This window comes from Dermacentor variabilis, chromosome 1, assembly GCF_050947875.1.
Source record: "Dermacentor variabilis isolate Ectoservices chromosome 1, ASM5094787v1, whole genome shotgun sequence".
In the NCBI taxonomy this organism is placed as follows: Eukaryota; Metazoa; Arthropoda; class Arachnida; order Ixodida; family Ixodidae; genus Dermacentor; species Dermacentor variabilis.
The window spans coordinates 30,766,420-30,789,195 of NC_134568.1; the positions used below are offsets into that span (position 1 = coordinate 30,766,420).

Here is a 22,776-nt window from a genome sequence, read left to right on the forward strand (position 1 = left end):
GTGGTGATCTTATTTATTTTTTAATGCTGTAATTATAACGTTCTTGGCTTATAGATCTGGCACAATTTAGTAATAGCGAGCGAACAACAAATGTCTCAGCCATATCATAGGAAGCCAACAAGCACTGACACCAAAAACAACATAGGGGAAATTACTTGTACTTAATAAATGAAATAAAGAAACGATAAATTAATGGAAATGAAAGTGGGTGAAAAAACAACCCGTCGCAGGTGGGGAACGATTCCACAATCTTCGCATTACGCGTGCGATGCTCGACCAATTGAGCTACCGTGGCGCCGTTATAAATTAATGGAAATGAAAGTGGGTGAAAAAACAACCCGTCGCAGGTGGGGAACGATCCCACAACCTTCGCATTACGCGTGCGATGCTCTACCAATTGAGCTACCGTGGCGCCGTTATAAATTAATGGAAATGAAAGTGGGTGAAAAAACAACCCGTCGCAGGTGGGGAACGATCCCACAACCTTCGCATTACGCGTGCGATGCTCTACCAATTGAGCTACCGTGGCGCCGTTATAAATTAATGGAAATGAAAGTGGGTGAAAATACAACCCGTCGCAGGTGGGGAACGATCCCACAACCTTCGCATTACGCGTGCGATGCTCGACCAATTGAGCTACCGTGGCGCCGTTATAAATTAATGGAAATGAAAGTGGGTGAAAAAACAACCCGTCGCAGGTGGGGAACGATCCCACAACCTTCGCATTACGCGTGCGATGCTCGACCAATTGAGCTACCGTGGCGCCGTTATAAATTAATGGAAATGAAAGTGGGTGAAAAAACAACCCGTCGCAGGTGGGGAACGATCCCACAACCTTCGCATTACGCGTGCGATGCTCTACCAATTGAGCTACCGTGGCGCCGTTATAAATTAATGGAAATGAAAGTGGGTGAAAAAACAACCCGTCGCAGGTGGGGAACGATCCCACAACCTTCGCATTACGCGTGCGATGCTCTACCAATTGAGCTACCGTGGCGCCGTTATAAATTAATGGAAATGAAAGTGGGTGAAAAAACAACCCGTCGCAGGTGGGGAACGATCCCACAACCTTCGCATTACGCGTGCGATGCTCTACCAATTGAGCTACCGTGGCGCCGTTATAAATTAATGGAAATGAAAGTGGGTGAAAAAACAACCCGTCGCAGGTGGGGAACGATCCCACAACCTTCGCATTACGCGTGCGATGCTCTACCAATTGAGCTATCGTGGCGCCGTTATAAATTAATGGAAATGAAAGTGGGTGAAAAAACAACCCGTCGCAGGTGGGGAACGATCCCACAACCTTCGCATTACGCGTGCGATGCTCTACCAATTGAGCTACCGTGGCGCCGTTATAAATTAATGGAAATGAAAGTGGGGGAAAAAACAACCCGTCGCAGGTGGGGAACGATCCCACAACCTTCGCATTACGCGTGCGATGCTCTACCAATTGAGCTACCGTGGCGCCGTTATAAATTAATGGAAATGAAAGTGGGTGAAAAAACAACCCGTCGCAGGTGGGGAACGATCCCACAACCTTCGCATTACGCGTGCGATGCTCTACCAATTGAGCTACCGTGGCGCCGTTATAAATTAATGGAAATGAAAGTGGGTGAAAAAACAACCCGTCGCAGGTGGGGAACGATCCCACAACCTTCGCATTACGCGTGCGATGCTCTACCAATTGAGCTACCGTGGCGCCGTTATAAATTAATGGAAATGAAAGTGGGTGAAAAAACAACCCGTCGCAGGTGGGGAACGATCCCACAACCTTCGCATTACGCGTGCGATGCTCTACCAATTGAGCTACCGTGGCGCCGTTATAAATTAATGGAAATGAAAGTGGGTGAAAAAACAACCCGTCGCAGGTAGGGAACGATCCCACAACCTTCGCATTACGCGTGCGATGCTCTACCAATTGAGCTACCGTGGCGCCGTTATAAATTAATGGAAATGAAAGTGGGTGAAAAAACAACCCGTCGCAGGTGGGGAACGATCCCACAACCTTCGCATTACGCGTGCGATGCTCTACCAATTGAGCTACCGTGGCGCCGTTATAAATTAATGGAAATGAAAGTGGGTGAAAAAACAACCCGTCGCAGGTGGGGAACGATCCCACAACCTTCGCATTACGCGTGCGATGCTCTACCAATTGAGCTACCGTGGCGCCGTTATAAATTAATGGAAATGAAAGTGGGTGAAAAAACAACCCGTCGCAGGTAGGGAACGATCCCACAACCTTCGCATTACGCGTGCGATGCTCTACCAATTGAGCTACCGTGGCGCCGTTATAAATTAATGGAAATGAAAGTGGGTGAAAAAACAACCCGTCGCAGGTGGGGAACGATCCCACAACCTTCGCATTACGCGTGCGATGCTCTACCAATTGAGCTACCGTGGCGCCGTTATAAATTAATGGAAATGAAAGTGGGTGAAAAAACAACCCGTCGCAGGTGGGGAACGATCCCACAACCTTCGCATTACGCGTGCGATGCTCTACCAATTGAGCTACCGTGGCGCCGTTATAAATTAATGGAAATGAAAGTGGGTGAAAAAACAACCCGTCGCAGGTGGGGAACGATCCCACAACCTTCGCATTACGCGTGCGATGCTCTACCAATTGAGCTACCGTGGCGCCGTTATAAATTAATGGAAATGAAAGTGGGTGAAAAAACAACCCGTCGCAGGTGGGGAACGATCCCACAACCTTCGCATTACGCGTGCGATGCTCTACCAATTGAGCTACCGTGGCGCGGTTTGCCCATCCACTTTCTCGGGTAGTTATGTGTACTAGTAGAACCCTGGGAGTGTTAGCCAGTGCCACCACTCACAGACCTTGGTGGTGGATGTGGAACGTCCTTTCTGCCGCAGGCGTCACGAGAACGTGATATTTTTGGGTGACGGCAACCGGTCAATTAACCCACACATGCTACCTGGAGGCATTGATGTTACTGGGTTCGAGACCCTCGTTATGTAATAAACGAGAAGAAAGGGGGTTTACCGAGGGGCCCGATTTTTATTAGTTATATAATAACAAGCCAATAAACACTGACACTAAGGACATAATGAGGGAAATTACTTGTGCTTAATAAATGAAACAAAGAAACGATAAATTAATGGAAATTAAATTGGGGGAAAAAACAACTTGCCGCGCGTGGGGAACATTGATCCCTCCAGATGAAATTATTTTCTTGTCGTTTTGAGATCATAGACGTACACATTTGTGGTTTGTTCAATACAAAATTAGCAATTCTGTATTACTGAGCATGCTCTCGCAATCACGAAGTCAGCCAATGGCGTTGGTGGGCCAGTTGTTTTCGATGGCGCTGCATGACGACATTACGAAAGCGAGAGCAAGCGATTTTTTCCTGTGTTTGACAGTGGACTGTAAGTACCACGCTGCGTGAAGTGCAGCAATATTTGGCTCACATCTTCACAGCAACCTCCACGAAAGATCGGCGCAGTTTTCTTACCATGTTAAAAAAAGTGTTTCAGGGGTCCTGAACCACCACTGAGGCTGGGTTAAAAACACAGTCCACCGTACGCTGCTGGCAGCATCTCAACCAAATTTTGCTGTCTTGTTGGACGCGTGGAGTTCGCAAGCGGGGCGTCCAGTCACCGTTTTTCTCAAACACATTCTTTTCAACAGAAGCCTTCTCCTCACATTTGTCGGGCTGTCATATTTTGTTAGCTAGCATATTCTAAAACAGCCGCTGCTATTCACCAATAGCTGACATCAATCAAGAACGGTGTTTTAATCAGTGCGCTTCTTCCTACTGTCACTGTGTATATTTATTGAGGCAGTTTAGTAAACAGACTGCAGAAAGCGAAAATCTGTGTTTCTAATTTCGATAAGAATCACGAACTTTCGAAAGTACGAGTATCGCACTATCTCCGACTGTCGTCTGCTAAACGCTCGGCCGCGCCCGTCCGCGTAGGAATGAAACTCGGGCCACACTGCTTATCAGTGTCGTATCCGTCTGGTATAGCTGATTTCTATTAGCTTTGAACGCTCAACTAGCCTCGAACCACGCGAAACTTAAGGTCAGACCAGACGTACGCTTGCCAGTACGCGCTCACTCCTGGCCTCCTGGCTAGATGCCTTGGCAGACTTCGCTTCATATTGAGATATATCGAGCAAAACGCGCAATATGGACGTGACTATTATCCGTCCGCCAAGCTTGTGCAAGACAAAGCTAGTCCGCACCACATAGCACGGCCAGACTGGAACACACGGGCGCGAGAGCGCAATGCAGCCTTGTCTCGCACCTAGTCAGCAACTACAGTTGCGCTTAGCTGCGTCTGCAGCCTAGCGCAGATGCCGTGGTGTGCTGCGACGAACGCGCTCGTTTGGGGCGCCTCGATACAACTCCAGGTAAAATCTCCAGTGGCGTATATGTGAACCATGCCATCATACAAAATCAAATTTCAAATGCGCGCCGCGGTGACGTTGAGTAGGCGGAGCGTTGTGTACACCCCCTCACTCCGTCGTAGCCTTCGCCGTTCGAGGCGTTAAAGTATTGCTGAGACGGTCTCTTTCAACGTGAAATGCATACTTAGACGTCCGTAAAAAGTGGTTCAGTACCCCTTTTGAACAATACATGGCGCACAAGGTGTGTGGGTGACTGAGTTCTGTTGATACGAGCAATTGCGTGTTGCCGGTAATTTCCGCGCCTGAGCGCTTTTTTGCACTGATTAAACTTTTTCCTATGTCGCTTCACTGCCGCTCTGCTAGCCCCACGTGTACAAAAGCCGACATCTGTTTTGCGTTCCCCCGCCGCACTTAACTCGATGGTGCTACGCGCCAAGCACAGCCGGCACAAAGCGTTGTTCAGACTGATGTTTAGTTTTATGTTGTCCTAGCAGCAAGGGCACAGTATTTTTCTTCTTCCTTTCTTTCTTTAAATCACCGCAGACATCGGCGCGAGAAGACACACCTGCGCGAACCCACATCCATGCACTGGTACACATGCGCGTTTGTTTTTGCGGGGCTCCAGTCACTATCGCATTCATTTTTATTATCAATAGATCAACCATTAGTGCAAAGGCACGTGGGTATCTTTCAAGCGCACAAAAGCCATCAGCTTACGTCCCTGGAGACTGCGCAGTTGGTCAACATCCGATTTCCTGTTTTCAACTGTTTTTGAGGTCGTAAGCAAGCTGATTGGTCATAAGCAAGCTGATCTGTGAACAGCTGCCACACGCTGCATAACACGTTCCACTGTCACCAACCATTTAACAAAGTATGGCGCCACGAAACGAGTTCTTTTTTCCATATGCAAAGATAAAAATGCTCACTCCGAAGAGCTTAGTGCAGTCATTGACTCGGGATAACTGCGTCTGTGCCATTCTTGGTACAAGTACAGGTGTTATCTTACATGCTAATAACCATTTATGTTTTGTGTTGTGTTGTGGGTCTACTTCTTTAACAAAGCCATGCACATTTAATATTTGTTCATAAGCTAACTTATAATGGCAACAAGACATCTACATTCCAGAATAACTTAAGTGCTCCTTATATATTTAACATTGCTTACAAGAACTTCAGGTATGTAGATTAGTTTATTGTATTTCTGACGCCTGCATTTTTTTCTGGTGGAGCGTTTAACGTGTTAAAAGAGTTTATTAACTGCAGGAATGACATCTAGCTTACCCGTTATCTGTCGATGAAACATAAATATGGATATTGACATAGGCGTGAAGACCGGGGACTGGGGGGGGGGGAGGAAGGAAGCGGAGTCAGTGCCCCGCCTAACTTTCGGGTCACTCTTCGTGCCAGCCCCTCTTTCCCCGCCATCCGCCCCATAAAAAAAATTCCTTTTCTGCCACTTCCCTCCCTTCCGGGAATGAAGAACCACCGCACGTAAGAAAAACACCACGCCTACACGTCGACGTCAGCTCGACCGCGTCTGAAAAGAGCAGGGAGAGAGGATGGAGTAAATGAGAACTGCTTACGTATTTACAACAGAGCGACCAGTTTTTTTTTTAAGGCAGTTTCAACCAAGTGTCGACACTAAATGCAAGGTTGACAACACCTGTGTTCAAATGATTTGATGAATATCATCATCATCACCATCATCATCATCATCATCATCATCATCATCATCATCATCATCATCATCATCAGCCTAGTTACGCCCACTGCAGGGCAAAGGCCTCTCCCATACTTCTCGAACAACCCCGGTCATGTACTAATTGTGGCCATGCCGTCCCTGCAAACTTCTTAATCTCATCCGCCCACCTGACTTTCTGCCGCCCCCTGCTACGCTTCCCTTCCCTTGGGATCCAGTCCGTAACCCTTAATGACCATCGGTTATCTTGCCTCCTCATTACATGTCCTGCCCATGCCCATTTCTTTTTCTTGATTTCAACTAAGATGTCATTAACTCGCGTTTGTTCCCTCACCCAATCTGCTCTTTTCTTATCCCTTAACGTTACACCTATCATTCTTCTTTCCATAGCTCGTTGTGTCGTCCTCAATTTCAGCAGAACCCTTTTCGTAAGCCTCCAGGTTTCGGCCCCGTAGGTGAGTACTGGTGAATATATGTTCATTATATGTCTCTATTCTATCCCTTCTTCATGTTGAATATTCCCTTAATTCGTATCTACCCGCCGTCGTTGCTCAGCGGCTATGGTGTTGGGTTGCTGAGCACGAGGTCGCGGGATTGAATCCCGGCCATGGCGGCCGCATTTCGTTGGGGGCCAAATGCGAAAACACCCGTGTACTTAGATTTAGGTGCACGTTAAAGATCCCCAAGTGGTCGAAATTTCCGGAGTCTCCCACTACGGCGTGCCTCATAATCAATCGAAAAGTGGTTTCGGCACGTAAAACCCCGTAATTTTTTTATTCGTATCTTAATCGTATGGTATCTCACGCGCAATTACGATTATATTCATCGGGTCCCCTTGGCCATCCTGCAATCTAGGAGGGGCTCGTTGTATTCTTCAGAAGTCTTGGCAGCCACGTATTTGTGTCTCCAAACCAAGCTAGATGTCCAAACTTTGTTCCACGTCTGGCTGTTCCTGTCGGGCACAGTACGAATCCCACATGTGTTATCCTTGTTGTGTCGCCTCCCGCGCGTGATTATTCGCTCTCTGTATCGCATTTTGAAAACATGGCACGTAGGACTACGCGAATGGATCATGGTAACCTAGAAATGCTTAGTGGGGACTGCCTCAGGTTCCACCTAAGGTTGCTGACCGGGTTTGTGCACGAGCGTCAGCTGATGAGTAGAAGGGAGCATTATCTTCCATGAAGCGTCGCACGGCCCCAGGGCCGGACGGGTTACCCGTTGAGTTTTATCTATCATACTGGGAAGATACTGGTGCCACTTTCGTGTCTGTTATCAGCCGCTGCTTTGAAAACTTTGCATTCCCGGCTAGTTTTCGCGATGGTCGCATTGTGCTGATATCTAAGCACGATCCATCGTTAGTTCGTCCAGAGGAATGGATATCAATCACGATTCTCAACGTTGACTGCAAAACCTTCACAGCTGTTGTCCCTCGACGCTTGGGAAGCCTGATGCTTTCCTTAATAGGACACCACCAGGCATGCTCGGTCCCTGGCAGAGAGATACCTAGTATCTCGTTCGTTGCGCGTGATATAATGACGTAGACGCTGACCAGGTCAGCACGCGGTCTCTTAATTTCACTAGATCACGAAAAGGTGTTCGATCACCTTGAGCAAGCTTAATATTTAATATACTGACCTCGTTCGGCTTTTCGTCAAATTTTGTTGAATTTGTTAGGAATGCCTATTCACATATCCGAAGTACATTGTTGCTTGATGGTCGTGAAATTTAGCAATTTCCCGTTACTCGTGGATTAATGGATGGATGGACGGACGGATGGATGGATGGATGGATGTTATGAGCGTCCCCCTGGAGCGGGGCGGTGGGTGGCGCCACCGAGCTCTTGCTTTTATACTGCCTAATGTCCTACCTGTAGGTTAAAGAAGAAAAAAAAGAAAAGAAAAAAAAACGCGCGATGAATTCCCATAACCAAATTTTCTGAGCCCCTATGGTGAACTTTGTTTTTGTACGTCTCCGTTTTTTGTTGTTTCCCTACTTTTCTTCCACCAATCTTCCAAACGCCTCTTACTAATCTCTATTGCGGACATGTTTACTTTCCCCCTGCTCTCGCTGAACCCAAGGGCTTCAAGGAGGCCAGTGGTGCCTAAATCGACCAATGGGCGGATATCTTCACATTCTAACAAAACATGCTCTATCCTTTCCCTAGCTTTACCGCAGCAAGCACATGCTTCTTCTTCCTTCTTATACCTCGCTTTATAGGTGCGTGTTCTAAGGCATCCTGATCTCGCTTCGAAAAGTAATGAGCTTCCCTTTGAGTTATCATAAATTGTTGTAGTTGCTCATGGCAGGTTTCTTTTGCATTGCCGCCACCCATGAGATTATTTCAGCCTCTCTGACTTTCCGCTTGACATTCTTTGTTGCTGTGTTGCTCACCCTACAGGCCACATACTTGCTGGTGAACTTCCTAGTTCTTTTCCTCCACTATGAATCGATGTTTTTCCTGTACAAATACCTCAACGCTCTCCCAGCCCATTTATTTCTTCCATATTCCTGAGTAATTCTTCACAATCAATTTTACTGTGAGCTTCCCTCACTTCAAAACTAGTCCAGCTCATATCACCCTGCACAGCTTCATTTGTAGTCTTCCCGTGAGTGCCAAATGCGAGACATCCCACTAACCTTTGCTTCCCATCGAGTCCTGCTTGTACCCCTGATTTCAAGCAAACAAACGCCTTTCCAAATCTAAGTCCTTTAACCATTACACCTTTCCATATATCCCGGAGCACCTTGTACCTATTGTATCCCCATAGCGCTCTATGTTTTATTGTGGTTACATTGCTGATCCCCTTTACTGTTATTGTTTTTTGCTGTGTTTCCATATAGCTGTTGCCTTCGTTTATCCATATACCAAGGTATTTATATTCTTTTACCCGAGGTATTTCCTGGCCATGTGTTACCACTATCTGTTCACTGTTTTATTGAATACCATAACACCTGATTTTTTAACGCTAAATTTCCAACCTAAAACCTCGCCTTCCTGTCCGCAGATATTAGCCAGACGTTGCAAATCACTTTGCTTGTTAGCTAGCAACACAATGTCGTCCGCATAAAATAAGCCTGGAAACTCCTACCCTACTACTGTACCAGCCTGTTTGTATGAGAGATTAAACCCGATATTTCTTACTTCTAGCGCCCTCTCGATCCTAACCATGCGCATCATAAACAGCAGTAGGGATAAAAGGCACCCCTGCTTCAGTCCCTTGTTGATATCAACTTTCACCTCGCTTCTCATCCTTTCCCATTCAACGCAAACTGTATTTTCTAGGTAAGCCTTTCTAAAAAGCAGTAGACAATCGTCGCCTAAGCCTTCCCCTTCTAGAATATCCCACAAAATGTCGCGGTCAACATTGTCATACGCTCCTGTAATCTCTAAAACAGCCACATATAACGGTCTGCTTTCTACTCTTTATATTTCAATACACTGAGTAAGAACAAATAAGTTATCATCCAAACGCCTACGTATTCTGAAGCCACATTGAAGTTCTCCCAAAATGTCATTCTTCTCTGCCCATGCTTGCAGCTTTAATTTAATTGCCTGCATTGCTAACCTGTATATCACCGATGTAATGATCAACGGTCTATAGGAGTGAATTCTATCTTTCTCCCTCTTACCGTTATAAAATAAATTCATTTAACTTTGTCGCCAACTGTATGGTATTCGTCTATCTGTTAAAGATTTTTCCACTGCTTTCATTAGAGCTTACTTTTTGGTCCTAGTTCATTAATCTGCCTCACGGGAACCTGATATAGCCCTGTGGCTGCGCGCTAAGGAATTTTCTCTTCCGCTTTCTTCCAGTTGACATTTGTCAGCACTAGCTGCTTTTCCATCTGGTTCTCTCTCATGCTCTTTTTTTCTTCAAATACAACCTCGTCATTACTTTGGAAAGATTCGGCTGTTATTTTTCGGATGTAATTTATTGCCGCGTCCCCTTCCAGTTTGTTTCCATCTTCGTCTAGGATATGTTCCATTTTTGTTGACTTCCTGCCGACTAATTTTATGTGGTTCTAAAATATTCTACGTGCGGCCCTCTTTTTGTCACGTATTTCTGACAACAAAAGCTGACTTTCACCTTTTATCTTTGCTTGCACGAGTATTGGAACCATAGACATCTTCTCCCGGCATATTTCCCATTTATTGGCTATTTGATCCTGCGGCAACTGCGCCTTTTTGCCCGCCTGTGTTCTCGGGATGCTTTCCGCCGTTCGGCGATCCCTTCTCGTATCTCCCTGTTCTACTACCTTTTCGGTTTCTTTTTTCCTTTCCAACGAACATGTTGTTTCTCTTTCCGTATTTCTACCGTTATTACACTTAGAAGCTAACTATATTCCCACTCTTTACTCAGCCATTCGCCAAGTTCTTCCTCGACTCTTTGACTATATTTGTAATTTGTTCAGTGTTCAAATTTGGACTGGCCATTTTGCACTCCTTACTCTCTTTCCCAACTACATATCCCATTTTCAAAATGATGCGTTTATGGTCACTCCCTATGCTGCTATAACCCTCCTCGTCAATGACCATTTATCTCAACTCATCATGAATTCCTCCTCTAATCAGACAGTGATCAATGGTTGATTGCCGGTTTCCCACTTCCCACGAGATCTGCCCTTCACACTTAGGCCCTGTATTCACGATAAAGAGCTTGTGTTGCTCACAAAGATCTAGCATTGACTTCCCGTTGTTGTCGGTATAGCCATCTAGATCCTGTATGTGGGCATTCATTTCACTTAATAGGATAATTTCGGCATCATTCCCGAAACCCTTAATATCAGCACTTAGGCATTCAACTAGCTCTTGATTATTCTCTGTGCAATTATTTCTGGTTCACAAATACGTTACGCCCAAGTGTTCGTCAGGGGGGCCCTCTATCCCCAGTTCTCTTTGTGCTCAGCTTTGAACGATTTATGCGCTCAGTACTGAGATACCATTACGTGTGTTGTCTCCGACTGCTTCGTATATATATATATATATATATATATATATATATATATATATATATATATATATATATATATATATATATATATATATATATATATATATATATATATATATATATATAGCGGTGTTGTGAAGGTGACAGCCTTCGCCGATGACATCACATTGTATCTCAGGAATGAAGATAGCTCATCCCGTACCCTTCGAATTTTCACTGAGTACTGAAATACTTAAGGTGCTGCTATAAATTTTGCAAAATCTCGCTATTTGCTCATTGGTCCACCACAGACACGCCTAAGTCCCCTTTCCCATGTTCAAAAAAGCGATTCTATTCGTATTTTAGGCCTTGATTACACCTATGTTGGCATGTCAGACTCTTTGTGGCTCCTAATTCTTAGAGATGTAAGGCGAAATATTCAAGATGCTGAAGGGTATGATTTACCCCTATTAGAAAGAAGGTGCTTAGCACAGTCTGTATTTTGCAGCCATGTATGGTACGTGTGTCATATTGTACCGCCACCATTTACGGGTTACTAAGTCCTCGCAGTCCCTTCTTCGTTCCTTCTTCTGGTCGGGCAGTACAGTTCTGGTCTGTCGAATGGCACTTGGGCAACCACGCTTTTGCGGTGGGTTCGCACTCTCATCCGTGTCTGTCCGTTGGCTACTTGCTGTGCAATTTTCGCTCCGCTTGTTGCAGCGTGATCAGTGTCCCGCGCGTGAACTCGCCTGCTATTTCCTCGGTACAAAAATATGTTACTTGTTTCCGGGCGTGGCCTTAAATCGCGGACCACAAGCGTTAAACAAACCTGCTTTTTACTCTACGACCTTGGCATTGTATCGCCACGTTCAACAGGTATGTCCTGATGTAGACGTTCTCGAAAACCGTGTTGTGGATGCAATGTCAGCCTTACGGCTTCCTCTAGTTTCCCCAGCGCGCCGCGGCGCCGCACACGTTCCAAGAATGTGTCGTGGGGTGCCATAACGAAGTTCCTTTCTTCCTGGCCACCTACGCAACTTCATGTGGCGTCTTGGCTGGAAAGTGCTCCCAACGCGTGACAGACTAGAGCGGTGGGGCTAGTCCCATCTTCGCTGTGTCCCAATTGCCCATTCAAGAATCGAACAAGCATGTGCTGCTGCAATGCGTCGTTGCCAGGGTATCTTGTAAGGCCGTGCATGCTGGTTTCCGTGGCCTGGGAGTTAACCGCTTCATTACATTTGGTCGCTGCTCACGAAGCCGCTCGCGCGACATTTAATTGTTGCAGGAGCCTTTTATCGGTGACGTAACCGGTGCGAGGCAGTTGCCGCGAGATATCGTTGCCGCGCTCTGTTTCCACTTCTGGAGAGGCTCTACTCTGAACTACTGTCGTTTCTGTCAGATGAGTTGTTCTTCCTTGGGTAAGAGGAGTTGTTTCGGCAGTGGTCATGCCGTTTCCTGTCGGTGGATGACAGACGCGTATGGCTTAATTTTCGACCAGCCTGGTACTTGTAGCCAGGCCATCAAAAGTATTCATTGAATGTACGTGGAATGTAGGTGCCCGTGATTTCTGTGTGTACGTGCTCTAGTATATGTGATCATTTTTGTATATATACACATCTCACGGCATCACTTCAAAATTATGTAAAGTGTCTCTGTGACATAATCATTGTACATAACCATTGTGTACACTGTATATATTGAACATCATTTTTTATAATGTGACAATTAGTTTATCAGTAACTGGGCGTTTCCGTGGGTTTATGTCGTTATATGTTAGTGAGTGAGGACTCGGACACTACTTTGAGAACGTGCCGTGTATACAATGCTTCGTCTGTTGTACATGTTGTCGTCCTGGTGGAATTGTGCCGTGATTGTGACTCAGTGCTCGTATCGTCTCTTGTTGAAATAAACTTTTTCTAAACTCACAGATTACTTGAACTGCAATTATTAATACTAACAACGGGAGACAAAAATGTTCAACGACCGCTGCCGAAATGAATGGCCAAATGGACAGCGTCGATGGAGACAGTTTATTTCAATGACGAACACCTGACCAAACGAAGGAACAATATTGGTTGCACAGTGCGCAGATAAGTAACATTCTCATCTAATAATTGTACGCCACACCAACTTACGGGTCAAAATATGACATGGTTAAAAACTAATCGATTTTAATAGCGAATATTGTGCTTGATTGATCGAGTTATTACGAATAGGAAACGTTGGAAACAGGTACAATATGTCGCCGGCTTCTAAACAGCGTTAAGTTGTATGAATGAATGATGATATAGGTGATTAATAAAGGGAAAACGAGACATCCACCCAATCGTAGCAATTGCTACAAAGGAAACCCGTACGGGTTCCTCGAAAGGAAAGCCTCGCAGTTGAAGAAAAATTCGTCCCGCTCCGGGACTTAAAACCGGGACAACCGCTTTTGACGGGCACCCGCTCTACCATCTGGTCTAACCAGGTAGCTAGCAGATGGCAGGGCGAAGTCGAACTTATCAACAACTCGAATCAAAGGCAAGAGTTCGACGTAATAGTTATGTGGAAACCCGCAAGATGGAGAGAAGTAATTAATAAAGGGAAAATGAGACACCCACCCAATCGTAGCAATTGCTACCAAGGAAACCCATAAGGGGTTCCTGGAAAAAAAAGCCTTGCAGTTGAAGAAAAATTCGCGCTGGTTCGGCATTCGAACCCGCGACCACCGCCTTCCCGGGGCAGCCGCTCTACCATTTGAGCTAATGAGGCGGCTAGCAGATTTCAGGGCGAAGTCGAACTTATCAGTGATGTGAATCCTTAGAGGTATTTAACAGTTCGTTAGCAAATAAGGAGCACTAATTTTCAACTGTGCTGATAGGTAACGTACACTGTGCCTCAACTATAACAAAGTTGAAGGTCCACCTTGTCAAGTCGACGTTTCGTCACAGCACTGCGCCGCTCTGCAGTAGCGTACAAGAATAGCAACCAAACGCCAGGCAGTCATTTGCACTTGTGCTATTAGGTAGCGTGCACACATCGTCAGGCTTGACAATATTAACCTCAGCCTGAGGTGAACCTTGTTAAGTCGACATTTTGTAGTCGCACTGCGTCATTCTGAAACAGCGTACAAGAACTGTAGCTAAAAATGCCATTATTCATCCGTCCAGTTCCCTAAGCAGGCCGCGGTGGGAAAAAGTATTTCACTGACCAGTTTTTGAAAGGAAACTGGACGATCCTTGCTGTAGAATCAAGGTGTACAACTAAACTGAAATGGTACATGAATAGACTTCATTAAATGAGGCAGTGTAGAAAGTGAGTTTTATTTTTGACCTCACGATAGCACGAAACTACAAAAATGCTTCGTGGTCGAAGAAAAATTGGTCTTTTCCGGGGCAGTCTTTCCGAGGCAGTCGCTCTACAACCTAAGCTAACCAGGAGGCTAAAACATTGCACAACGAAGCCACATTAATCAACAACTCGAAGGACACTGAATCTGGCAAATCAACCCTGCGGAAACCCGCAAGGTTGAGTAACTTCTTCGACTTTGAGAATTACCGCAGAGCTGATTTGTCATATTGAGCCAGTGTTGTGGCATCCCGGCGTAGTGAAATGCTGATGTGCATTAGGCGGGACTATTTGCTCCGAAACTGTTTCACAAGAAATACCCACGTGGGTGAAATTAAAAATGCATTAAATCTAAGCGCTTGCTCACATAAAGTGTGCGTTTAGTTCTGACCTGGCACGCAGTGCTTTTTCTTTTTTCAGAGGCCCAAACTTGACGAGCATCCTGTTATAGTGTCTGGGAACTCTACTATATGGCAAAAAAAAAAATTAACGGAGTCAACGCACCTCGCGAACGTCGATCACATCACCATCTTCATGGGTGTCGCTCTGGACTCTCGAAGTGACGACGATGGCCACCAGCACGGAGATGAGAAACGCCATATCAACTATGCTAGCAGCGAGTGTCGTCTATTCTTCTGTCTCTGCGCCTTGTCTTGGTCAGTGCGCTGCTTCCTCAATACGGTATGATGACCTGTGCGAGTGTCGATACAAGTGGCTAACGTTGCATCGTCTAACGCGACCAACTCGTCCTGGATCGATGGCATCCTTTTTTACTGCTAGTGGCTCCGCCCGCGGCCGACATCAACCAATAGGCGCGAAGGCAGCGGCGCGTTGTACAGGCGAATGGGGCGATTATAATTACAACTGTCGAGGCGTAAGTGCGCCTTTGAGTTGAGTACCATAACATTGATCAAATGACCTGTCAAAAGTGCGGCACGTGTTTCAGCCTTTGGTGAAAGAGAGAGAGAACGTAGTTTTCCCACTTCCTGACATGACATACCTTGACACAGCACCTGTCGCGAGCATTTAAAGCTTTTTTTTCGATACGGTGTGAGCGGATGGCTTATTTACGCCGAGTGGAGACCAGACAGAGCTAATATATATATATATATATATATATATATATATATATATATATATATATATATATATATATATATATATATATATATATATATATATATATATATATATATATATATATATATATATATATATATATATATATATATATATATACCCGCCGTGGTTGCTCAGTGGCTATGGTGTTGGGCTGCTGAGCACGAGGTCGCGGGATCGAATCCCGGCCTCGGCGGCCGCATTTCGATGGGGGTGAAATGCGAAAACACCCGTGTACTTTGATTTAGGTGCACGTTAAAGAACCCCAGGTGGTCGAAATTTCCGGAGTCCTCCACTACGGCGTGTCTCATAATCAAAAAGTGGTTTTGGCACGTAAAACCCCATAATTTAATTTAATTTAATTTAATTTAATTTAATTTATATATATATATATATATATATATATATATATATATATATATATATATATATATGGCGTTTTACGTCCCAAAACTACGATCTCATTATGAGGCACACGCCGAAGTGGGGGACTCCGGATCAATTTTGAACCCCTGGGGTTCTTTTGTGTGCGCCTAAATCGAAGTACACGAGTGTTTCTTGCATTTCTCCCCCATCAAAATGCGGCCGGCGCGGCCGGCGTTTGATCCCGCGACCTCGTGCTTAGCAGCGACTCACTCTGTTGCGACAGTGTCGACAATGAAGAGAGAAGACCAGAGAAATTGAACATCCGCTTTCCGTTCTTCTCTCTTTGCCGTAGCGCTGCTGTACCATGATGAACATACATCAACGGCTTAGGTTTCTATTGTAATACATTCTATGGACGTAGGTCTTTGAAACATGCCAGCAGAAGACGGACATTAAAGAATGCCTGTCCGCCTTATGTAATATATATATATATATATATATATATATATATATATATATATATATATATATATATATATATATATATATATATGTATATATATATATATTGTAATTATTAAAGAAGCAGAGACAAGACGACGTCCATGCAAACGCCTAGTTCTGACTTTTCTTCCTCTTTTGACCGATCGCCCGAGCCCAAGTGTGCCTCGGTCTTCATTACACAAGGCCACGCTGCGACGTGCTGCGCTGCCGAAGATGGCTCTGGCGGTTGTGAGGAGAAGGCGCGGTTGGTGAGAGCCACCCGCGCCGTGCCCAGAGACTGTGGTGTGTACTTGCGTCGGTGGTAGCCTAGCGGGCTCCACGAAGCGTACGCCGTCCACGTACGCGTCGTTCCTTGGCAGGAGGGTCCCGGCACGCCGAGGGCCCACGAGGGCGCACGTAAGGCTGGAACAGTTTAAAGCAGGGTCTTCGCGGCTGTGCCATTGTAATGATCCCAGAAGCAGACAAGACGCCGTCTCTGCGAACGCCTCGTTTATTTCTGCAACTTCCTCTTTTGTCCTCCCGCCCGTCGTTCGAGTGCCTAAAGTTTTGTCTGCCTTACAATATGTATATGCACGCGTATATACATGTGTATACAAACAGGGCACGTGGTGCATGTAGGATGTGCAAATAGATTCAACAGATTATACCACTAATAAAGTTTACTTCTTTATCGTGTAAAGTGATAGACGTCTTACTAACACATGAGGCAGAATCTTTATGAATGTGGTAGGCATATACTAATTTGATTTTAATTTTGAAACAGAACCTTGTTTCTTTTTTAATGACAGTGAATCGCAATGGCACCATCCACAACGCGCAGCAAGATTTCAGCGAGCCGAATTTGCGACATTCATATCCGATGACTTTTTAAAAGAATGCGGTATCATTTTAACGTTACACTGCATTTTGATACAATTCAAAAGCTTTTGTTTGTGTCTAAACCTGCGACGTTTGCAGCGATTGTGCTTCTCCGTAAACGTTTCACTGCTCATGAAATGTAGTTGGTGACGGCAAGTATTACAGCGCGATACGCGCCTTCCGAAATGTATACTCCTTATACCTCTTGCGAATACCTCTGGTTATTGCTGTCGGTATTAAGTCTGAGTTGACGAGACCTAACACCAATGACTCCTTCTTGAAAACCGAATCCCAACTAAGGGTTATATTTACGTCAACGTTAAGTCCACGGTCACTTTTCATGGCCATGCATTTCACTCGAGTTGTAATACGGAAGCAGCGCGTTCCGGGTGTCAGTGGCGAGGCTTATGGAGATTGTGGCGGATCCGGTTGAAGCGCGGTGAACATAGCCTGCCAAGAACCAGCAAAAGCCGTTGCGTAGACTGAGTGATCCGCACTTGCGCTCTTAGTGAGAAAGAAGCCACCAACTTGCATACACTTCTGATTAAAACATAAGTAACATATATATAGGGCCGCAAGAAATGGCCTTGACGTTCGCCTCTAATGCCACCACGAATACTTTCCTCCCCAGCTCTCTTCTTCTTCCTTCCTTCCATTTTTAGTGGTACGCGGGAGCCTCCTGGACATCTTTCAAACAAACTGTTTCTTTGAGCACACAATTGGGAAGCGTACATGGGTCACTTTCACCTAAAATAGTGTTCAGCCGCCACCCCGTTCACGTTGCGTGATGGACGACCTAGTGCCGACTTAATCATCATCATCATCATCATCATCATCATCATCATCATCATCATCCTATTTTATGTCCACTGCAGGACGAAGGCCTCTTCCTGAGATATCCAATTACCCCTGTCCTGCGCCAACCGATTCCAACTAGCACCTCCAAATTTCCTGATTTCGTCGCACCACCTACTCTTCCGCCTTCCTCTACTGCGCTTCCCTTCTCTTGGTACCCATTCTGTCACCCTAATGGGCCAACAGTTATCTAATCTGCGCATTACATCCCCTGCCCAGCGCCATTTCTTTCTCCTAATGTCAATTAGTATATCGCCTATACCCGTTTGCTCTCTGACCCAAACTGCACTCTTTTATGTTTTATGTTTTTATAAGCGTGATCCCTTCGAGCCTCTGTGCACCTAACCTTTTTCTTTTTTGGAAAGTATAATCGCAGCGTGTCTGTTTCACAGCTCACGAAAGATAACGATATGACAGCCTTACAGACAAGACGTAAGTTAAATCGACTCAAATTCTCATATTTGTTTTAAACAAGACAATCATCATCATCATCATCATCATCATCATCATCATCATCCTAGTTACGCCCACTGCAGGGCAAAGGCCTCTCCCATACTTCTCCAACTACCCCGGTCATGTACTAATTGTGGCCATGTTGTCCCTGCAAACGTCTTAATGTCATCCGCCCACCTAACTTTCTGCCGCCCCCTGCTACGCATCCCTTCCCTTGGAATCCAGTCCGTAACCCTTAGTGACCATCGGTTATCTTCCCTCCTCATTACATGTCCGGCCCATGCCCATTTCTTTTTCTTGATTTCAACTAAGATGTCGTTTACCCGCGTTTGTTGCCTCACCCAATCTGCTCTTTTCTTATCCCTTAACGTTACACCCATCATTCTTCTTTCCATAGCTCGTTGCGTCGTCCTCAATTTCAGCAGAACCCTTTTCGTAAGCCTCCAGGTTTCTGCCCCATATGTGAGTACTGGTAACACACAGCTGTTATACACTTTCCTTTTGAGGGATAGTGGCAACCTGCTGTTCATGATTTGAGAATGCCTGCCAAACGCACCCCAGCCCATTCTTATTCTTCTGGTTATTTCAGTCTCATGATCCGGATCCGTGGTCACTACCTGCCCTAAGTAGATGTATTCCCTTACCACTTCCAGTGCTTCGCTACCTATCGTAAACTGCTGTTCTCTTCCGAGGCTGTTAAACAATACTTTAGTTTTCTATAGATTAATTTTCAGACCCAACCTTCTGCTTTGCCTCTCCAGGTCAGTGAGCATGCATTGCAATTGGTCTCCTGAGTTACTAAGCAAGGCAATATCATCAGCGAATCGCAAGTTGCTAAGGTATTCTCCATCAACTTTTATCCCCAATTCTTCCCACTCCAGGCCTCTGAATACCTCCTGTAAACATGCTGTGAATAGCATTGGAGATATCGTATCTCCCTGCCTGACGCCTTTCTTTATAGGGATTTTGTTGCTTTCTTTGTGGAGGACTACGCTGGCTGTGGAGCCGCTATAGATATCTTCCAGTATCTTTACATATGGCTCATCTACACCCTGATTCCGTAATGCCTCCATGACTGCTGAGGTTTCGACTGAATCAAACGCTTTCTCGTAATCAATGAAAGTTATATATAAGGGTTGGTTATATTCTGCACATTTCTCTATCACTTGATTGACAGTGTGAATATGGTCTATTGTTGAGTAGCCTTTACGGAATCCTGCCTGGTCCTTTGGTTGACAGAAGTCTAAGGTGTTCCTGATTCTATTTGCGATTACCTTCGTAAATACTTTGTAGGCAACGGACAGTAAGCTGATCGGTCTATAATATTTCAAGTCTTTGGCGTCCCCTTTCTTATGGATTAGGATTATGTTAGCGTTCTTCCAAGATTCCGGTACGCTCGAGGTTATGAGGCATTGCGTATACAGGGTGGCCAGTTTCTCTAGAACAATCTGACCACCATCCTTCAACAAATCTGCTGTTACCTGATCCTCCCCAGCTGCCGTCCCCCTTTGCATAGCTCCTAAGGCTTTCTTTACTTCTTCTGGCGTCACCTGTGGGATTTCGAATTCCTCTAGGCTATTCTCTCTTCCACTATCGTCGTGGGTGCCACTGGTGCTGTATAAATCTCTATAGAACTCCTCAGCCACTTGAACTATCTCATCCATATTAGTAACGATATTGCCGGCTTTGTCTCTTAACGCACACATCTGATTCTTGCCTATTCCTAGTTTCTTCTTCACTGTTTTTAGGCTTCCTCCGTTCTTGAGAGCCTGTTCAATTCTATCCATATTATAGTTCCTGATGTCCGCTGTCTTACGCTTGTTGATTAACTTAGAAAGTTCTGCCAGTTCTATTCTAGCTGTAGGGTTAGAGGCTTTCATACATTGGCGTTTCTTGATCAGATCTTTCGTCTCCTGCGATAGCTTACTGGTTTCCTGTCTAACGGCGTTACCACCGACTTCTATTGCGCACTCCTTAATGATGCCCATGAGATAGTCGTTCATTGCTTCAACACTAAGGCCCTCTTCCTGAGTTAAAGCCGAATACCTGTTCTGTAGCTTGATCCGGAATTCCTCTAGTTTCCCTCTTACCGCTAACTCATTGATTGGCTTCTTGTGTACCAGTTTCTTCCGTTCCCTCCTCAAGTCTAGGCTAATTCGAGTTCTTACCATCCTATGGTCACTGCAGCGTACCTTGCCGAGCACGTCTACATCTTGTATGATGCCAGGGTTCGCGCAGAGTATGAAGTCGATTTCATTTCTAGTCTCACCATTCGGGCTCCTCCACGTCCCCTTTCGACTAACCCGCTTGCGGTAAAAGGTGTTGATTATCCGCATATTATTCTGTTCTACAAACTCTACTAATAATTCTCCTCTGCTATTCCTAGAGCCTATGCCATATTCCCCCACTGACTTGTCTCCAGCCTGCTTCTTGCCTACCCTGGCATTGAAGTCGCCCATCAGTATAGTGTATTTTGTTTTGACTTTACCCATCACCGATTCCACGTCTTCATAAAAGCTTTCGACTTCCTGGTCATCATGACTGCATGTAGGGGCGTAGACTTGTACCACCTTCAATTTGTACCTCTTATTAAGTTTCACAACAAGACCTGCCACCCTCTCGTTAATGCTATAGAATTCCTGTATGTTACCAGCTATTTCCTTATTAATCAGGAATCCGACTCCTAGTTCTCGTCTCTCCGCTAAGCCCCGGTAACACAGTACATGCCCGCTTTTTAGCACCGTATATGCTTCTTTTGTCCTCCTAACCTCACTGAGCCCTATTATATCCCATTTACTACCCTCTAATTCCTCCAATAACACTGCTAGACTCGCCTCACTAGATAGCGTTCTAACGTTAAACGTTGCCAGGTTCAGATTCCAATGGCGGCCTGTCCGGAGCCAGGTCTGCCGGCGTGGCGTAGCGGTAAGGTGCTGGCTTTGGGATCTGTAGGTCGGACGAACAAGACACTCATCACTATACAAACAAGCTAAACAGTCACTCGCCTTCTCTTTCCTTAACCCTATATTTTTCAAGGACAAATATGCTCAAGTATTCATTCTATCCCCGTTCAATTGCTGACTGACACAGTTCACCTGAAGAGAGAGAGAGAAACAACTTTATTTGCCACTGCAGAGTTCGAAGTTAGAGCAAGTAGGCTTAGTGTATGGCTCCCAGGAGGGGGCGAAGTCTTGGGCTCACGAGACGAGGGCCAGTTGTGTTTTCTTGTCTGCTCTTGTCAGCAGCTGGTTCCAACCCTCCTCGGAGGGAGCTGGCAGTAATGATTTGTGGGGGAGGGTTACCCTCGCATCCCCAGAAAATGTGTGCCCGAGTGGCGAACACTTCGTGGTCGCACTTAGTATAGACGGGGTCGTAATTCCCGCCAGTGATCAAATAAAGCCTAGAATGACTTGAATGACTAGAATGAATACCCTGAGAATGGAGTCGGTCTGCAGTCTGCGAAGCATGGTGACTTGTATTCGGTCGAGGTCGGGGTGGGGAGGTGGGGAGTCGGGCACACGCGTCTCGTCTCCTTGTAGAAGTTAGTAATGTCAGCATAGGATTTGGGAGCCTCTGCGAGAGCATCCGGGTTCGAGGGGCCGGCCTCCCGGTTAGTTAGGTCTCGGGCTAAACGGTCGACTCCTTCGTTCCCAGAGTTCCCCGCGTGAGCAGGTACCCACGCTAAGCTTACAGTTCTGTCGAGAGCGCAACTACGGAGGATATGTGCGGCGGCGAGACAAAGTGAGTTTTTTGAGAAATGTTGGATAGCTTGTTTAGAGTCACTGAGAACCGTGCGTGTGCGGGGATCCGCGATGGCTAGCGCGATCGCGACCTCTTCTGCAGCGGTGGAGGAGTGTGTGCGCACTGTGGCGGCGCTGATGGAAGTGGTGGTTGGCGTCGCTACGCAGGCCACGTATGTGTTAGAGTCGCATTTCGCCGCGTCCACGTACATGGCATGTTCGTCGGCGGAGTATGTGACGTCCAAGGCTTGTGTCTTCAGTTGGCGGCGCCTATCGTGGCGGCCGGGTAGCATATTCTTGGCCATGGGTTTGATGACCAGCCGACTGCAGACTCTAGTCGGGAGGGGAGCAGCGGGGTGGATGTTGTTGAAAGTCGCAACGAGCACCATACATTGTTGCACCCGTGGTTGGGGGACCGACGACACAAGGGAAAGAGGGAGCCGGCGAACGGACGAGAGGCGCCCCACTGCAGCACGTGCCGGCCGGCGCATCTACAAACAACCTGATCCGTTCCACCGCCTTTTCGGCGAACCGCCTACTCAGTGC

The 22,776-nt window shown here is 45.9% G+C and overlaps 1 protein-coding gene and 16 non-coding genes across 18 annotated transcripts in view; all 17 read right to left on the reverse strand.

The window, feature by feature from the left end:
• Nucleotides 1–15,098, reverse strand: part of LOC142576198 (uncharacterized) — a 42,247-nt gene extending 27,149 nt beyond the window's left edge. The window contains exon 1 of one of the 2 annotated variants that reach the window (XR_012826803.1): nucleotides 14,840–15,098. Coding sequence is in view for 1 of the 2 variants with exons in the window: in XM_075686219.1 (XP_075542334.1) it covers nucleotides 14,840–14,935 (96 nt within the window). In the remaining variant the exon portion in view is untranslated. The remainder of the gene's footprint in view (nucleotides 1–14,839) is intronic. The other variant, XM_075686219.1, reaches the window with a different exon arrangement.
• Nucleotides 340–412, reverse strand: TRNAT-CGU (transfer RNA threonine (anticodon CGU)). The gene has a single exon. It is a non-coding gene; the product is annotated as a tRNA-Thr (tRNA).
• Nucleotides 457–529, reverse strand: TRNAT-CGU (transfer RNA threonine (anticodon CGU)). Its single transcript has one exon. It is a non-coding gene; the product is annotated as a tRNA-Thr (tRNA).
• Nucleotides 808–880, reverse strand: TRNAT-CGU (transfer RNA threonine (anticodon CGU)). The gene has a single exon. It is a non-coding gene; the product is annotated as a tRNA-Thr (tRNA).
• On the reverse strand, nucleotides 925–997 carry TRNAT-CGU (transfer RNA threonine (anticodon CGU)). Its single transcript has one exon. It is a non-coding gene; the product is annotated as a tRNA-Thr (tRNA).
• Nucleotides 1,042–1,114, reverse strand: TRNAT-CGU (transfer RNA threonine (anticodon CGU)). Its single transcript has one exon. It is a non-coding gene; the product is annotated as a tRNA-Thr (tRNA).
• TRNAT-CGU (transfer RNA threonine (anticodon CGU)) lies at nucleotides 1,276–1,348 on the reverse strand. Its single transcript has one exon. It is a non-coding gene; the product is annotated as a tRNA-Thr (tRNA).
• On the reverse strand, nucleotides 1,393–1,465 carry TRNAT-CGU (transfer RNA threonine (anticodon CGU)). Its single transcript has one exon. It is a non-coding gene; the product is annotated as a tRNA-Thr (tRNA).
• TRNAT-CGU (transfer RNA threonine (anticodon CGU)) lies at nucleotides 1,510–1,582 on the reverse strand. The gene has a single exon. It is a non-coding gene; the product is annotated as a tRNA-Thr (tRNA).
• On the reverse strand, nucleotides 1,627–1,699 carry TRNAT-CGU (transfer RNA threonine (anticodon CGU)). Its single transcript has one exon. It is a non-coding gene; the product is annotated as a tRNA-Thr (tRNA).
• TRNAT-CGU (transfer RNA threonine (anticodon CGU)) lies at nucleotides 1,744–1,816 on the reverse strand. The gene has a single exon. It is a non-coding gene; the product is annotated as a tRNA-Thr (tRNA).
• Nucleotides 1,978–2,050, reverse strand: TRNAT-CGU (transfer RNA threonine (anticodon CGU)). The gene has a single exon. It is a non-coding gene; the product is annotated as a tRNA-Thr (tRNA).
• TRNAT-CGU (transfer RNA threonine (anticodon CGU)) lies at nucleotides 2,095–2,167 on the reverse strand. Its single transcript has one exon. It is a non-coding gene; the product is annotated as a tRNA-Thr (tRNA).
• TRNAT-CGU (transfer RNA threonine (anticodon CGU)) lies at nucleotides 2,329–2,401 on the reverse strand. The gene has a single exon. It is a non-coding gene; the product is annotated as a tRNA-Thr (tRNA).
• TRNAT-CGU (transfer RNA threonine (anticodon CGU)) lies at nucleotides 2,446–2,518 on the reverse strand. Its single transcript has one exon. It is a non-coding gene; the product is annotated as a tRNA-Thr (tRNA).
• TRNAT-CGU (transfer RNA threonine (anticodon CGU)) lies at nucleotides 2,563–2,635 on the reverse strand. Its single transcript has one exon. It is a non-coding gene; the product is annotated as a tRNA-Thr (tRNA).
• Nucleotides 2,680–2,752, reverse strand: TRNAT-CGU (transfer RNA threonine (anticodon CGU)). Its single transcript has one exon. It is a non-coding gene; the product is annotated as a tRNA-Thr (tRNA).
• Nucleotides 15,099–22,776: the final 7,678 nt, after the last annotated feature.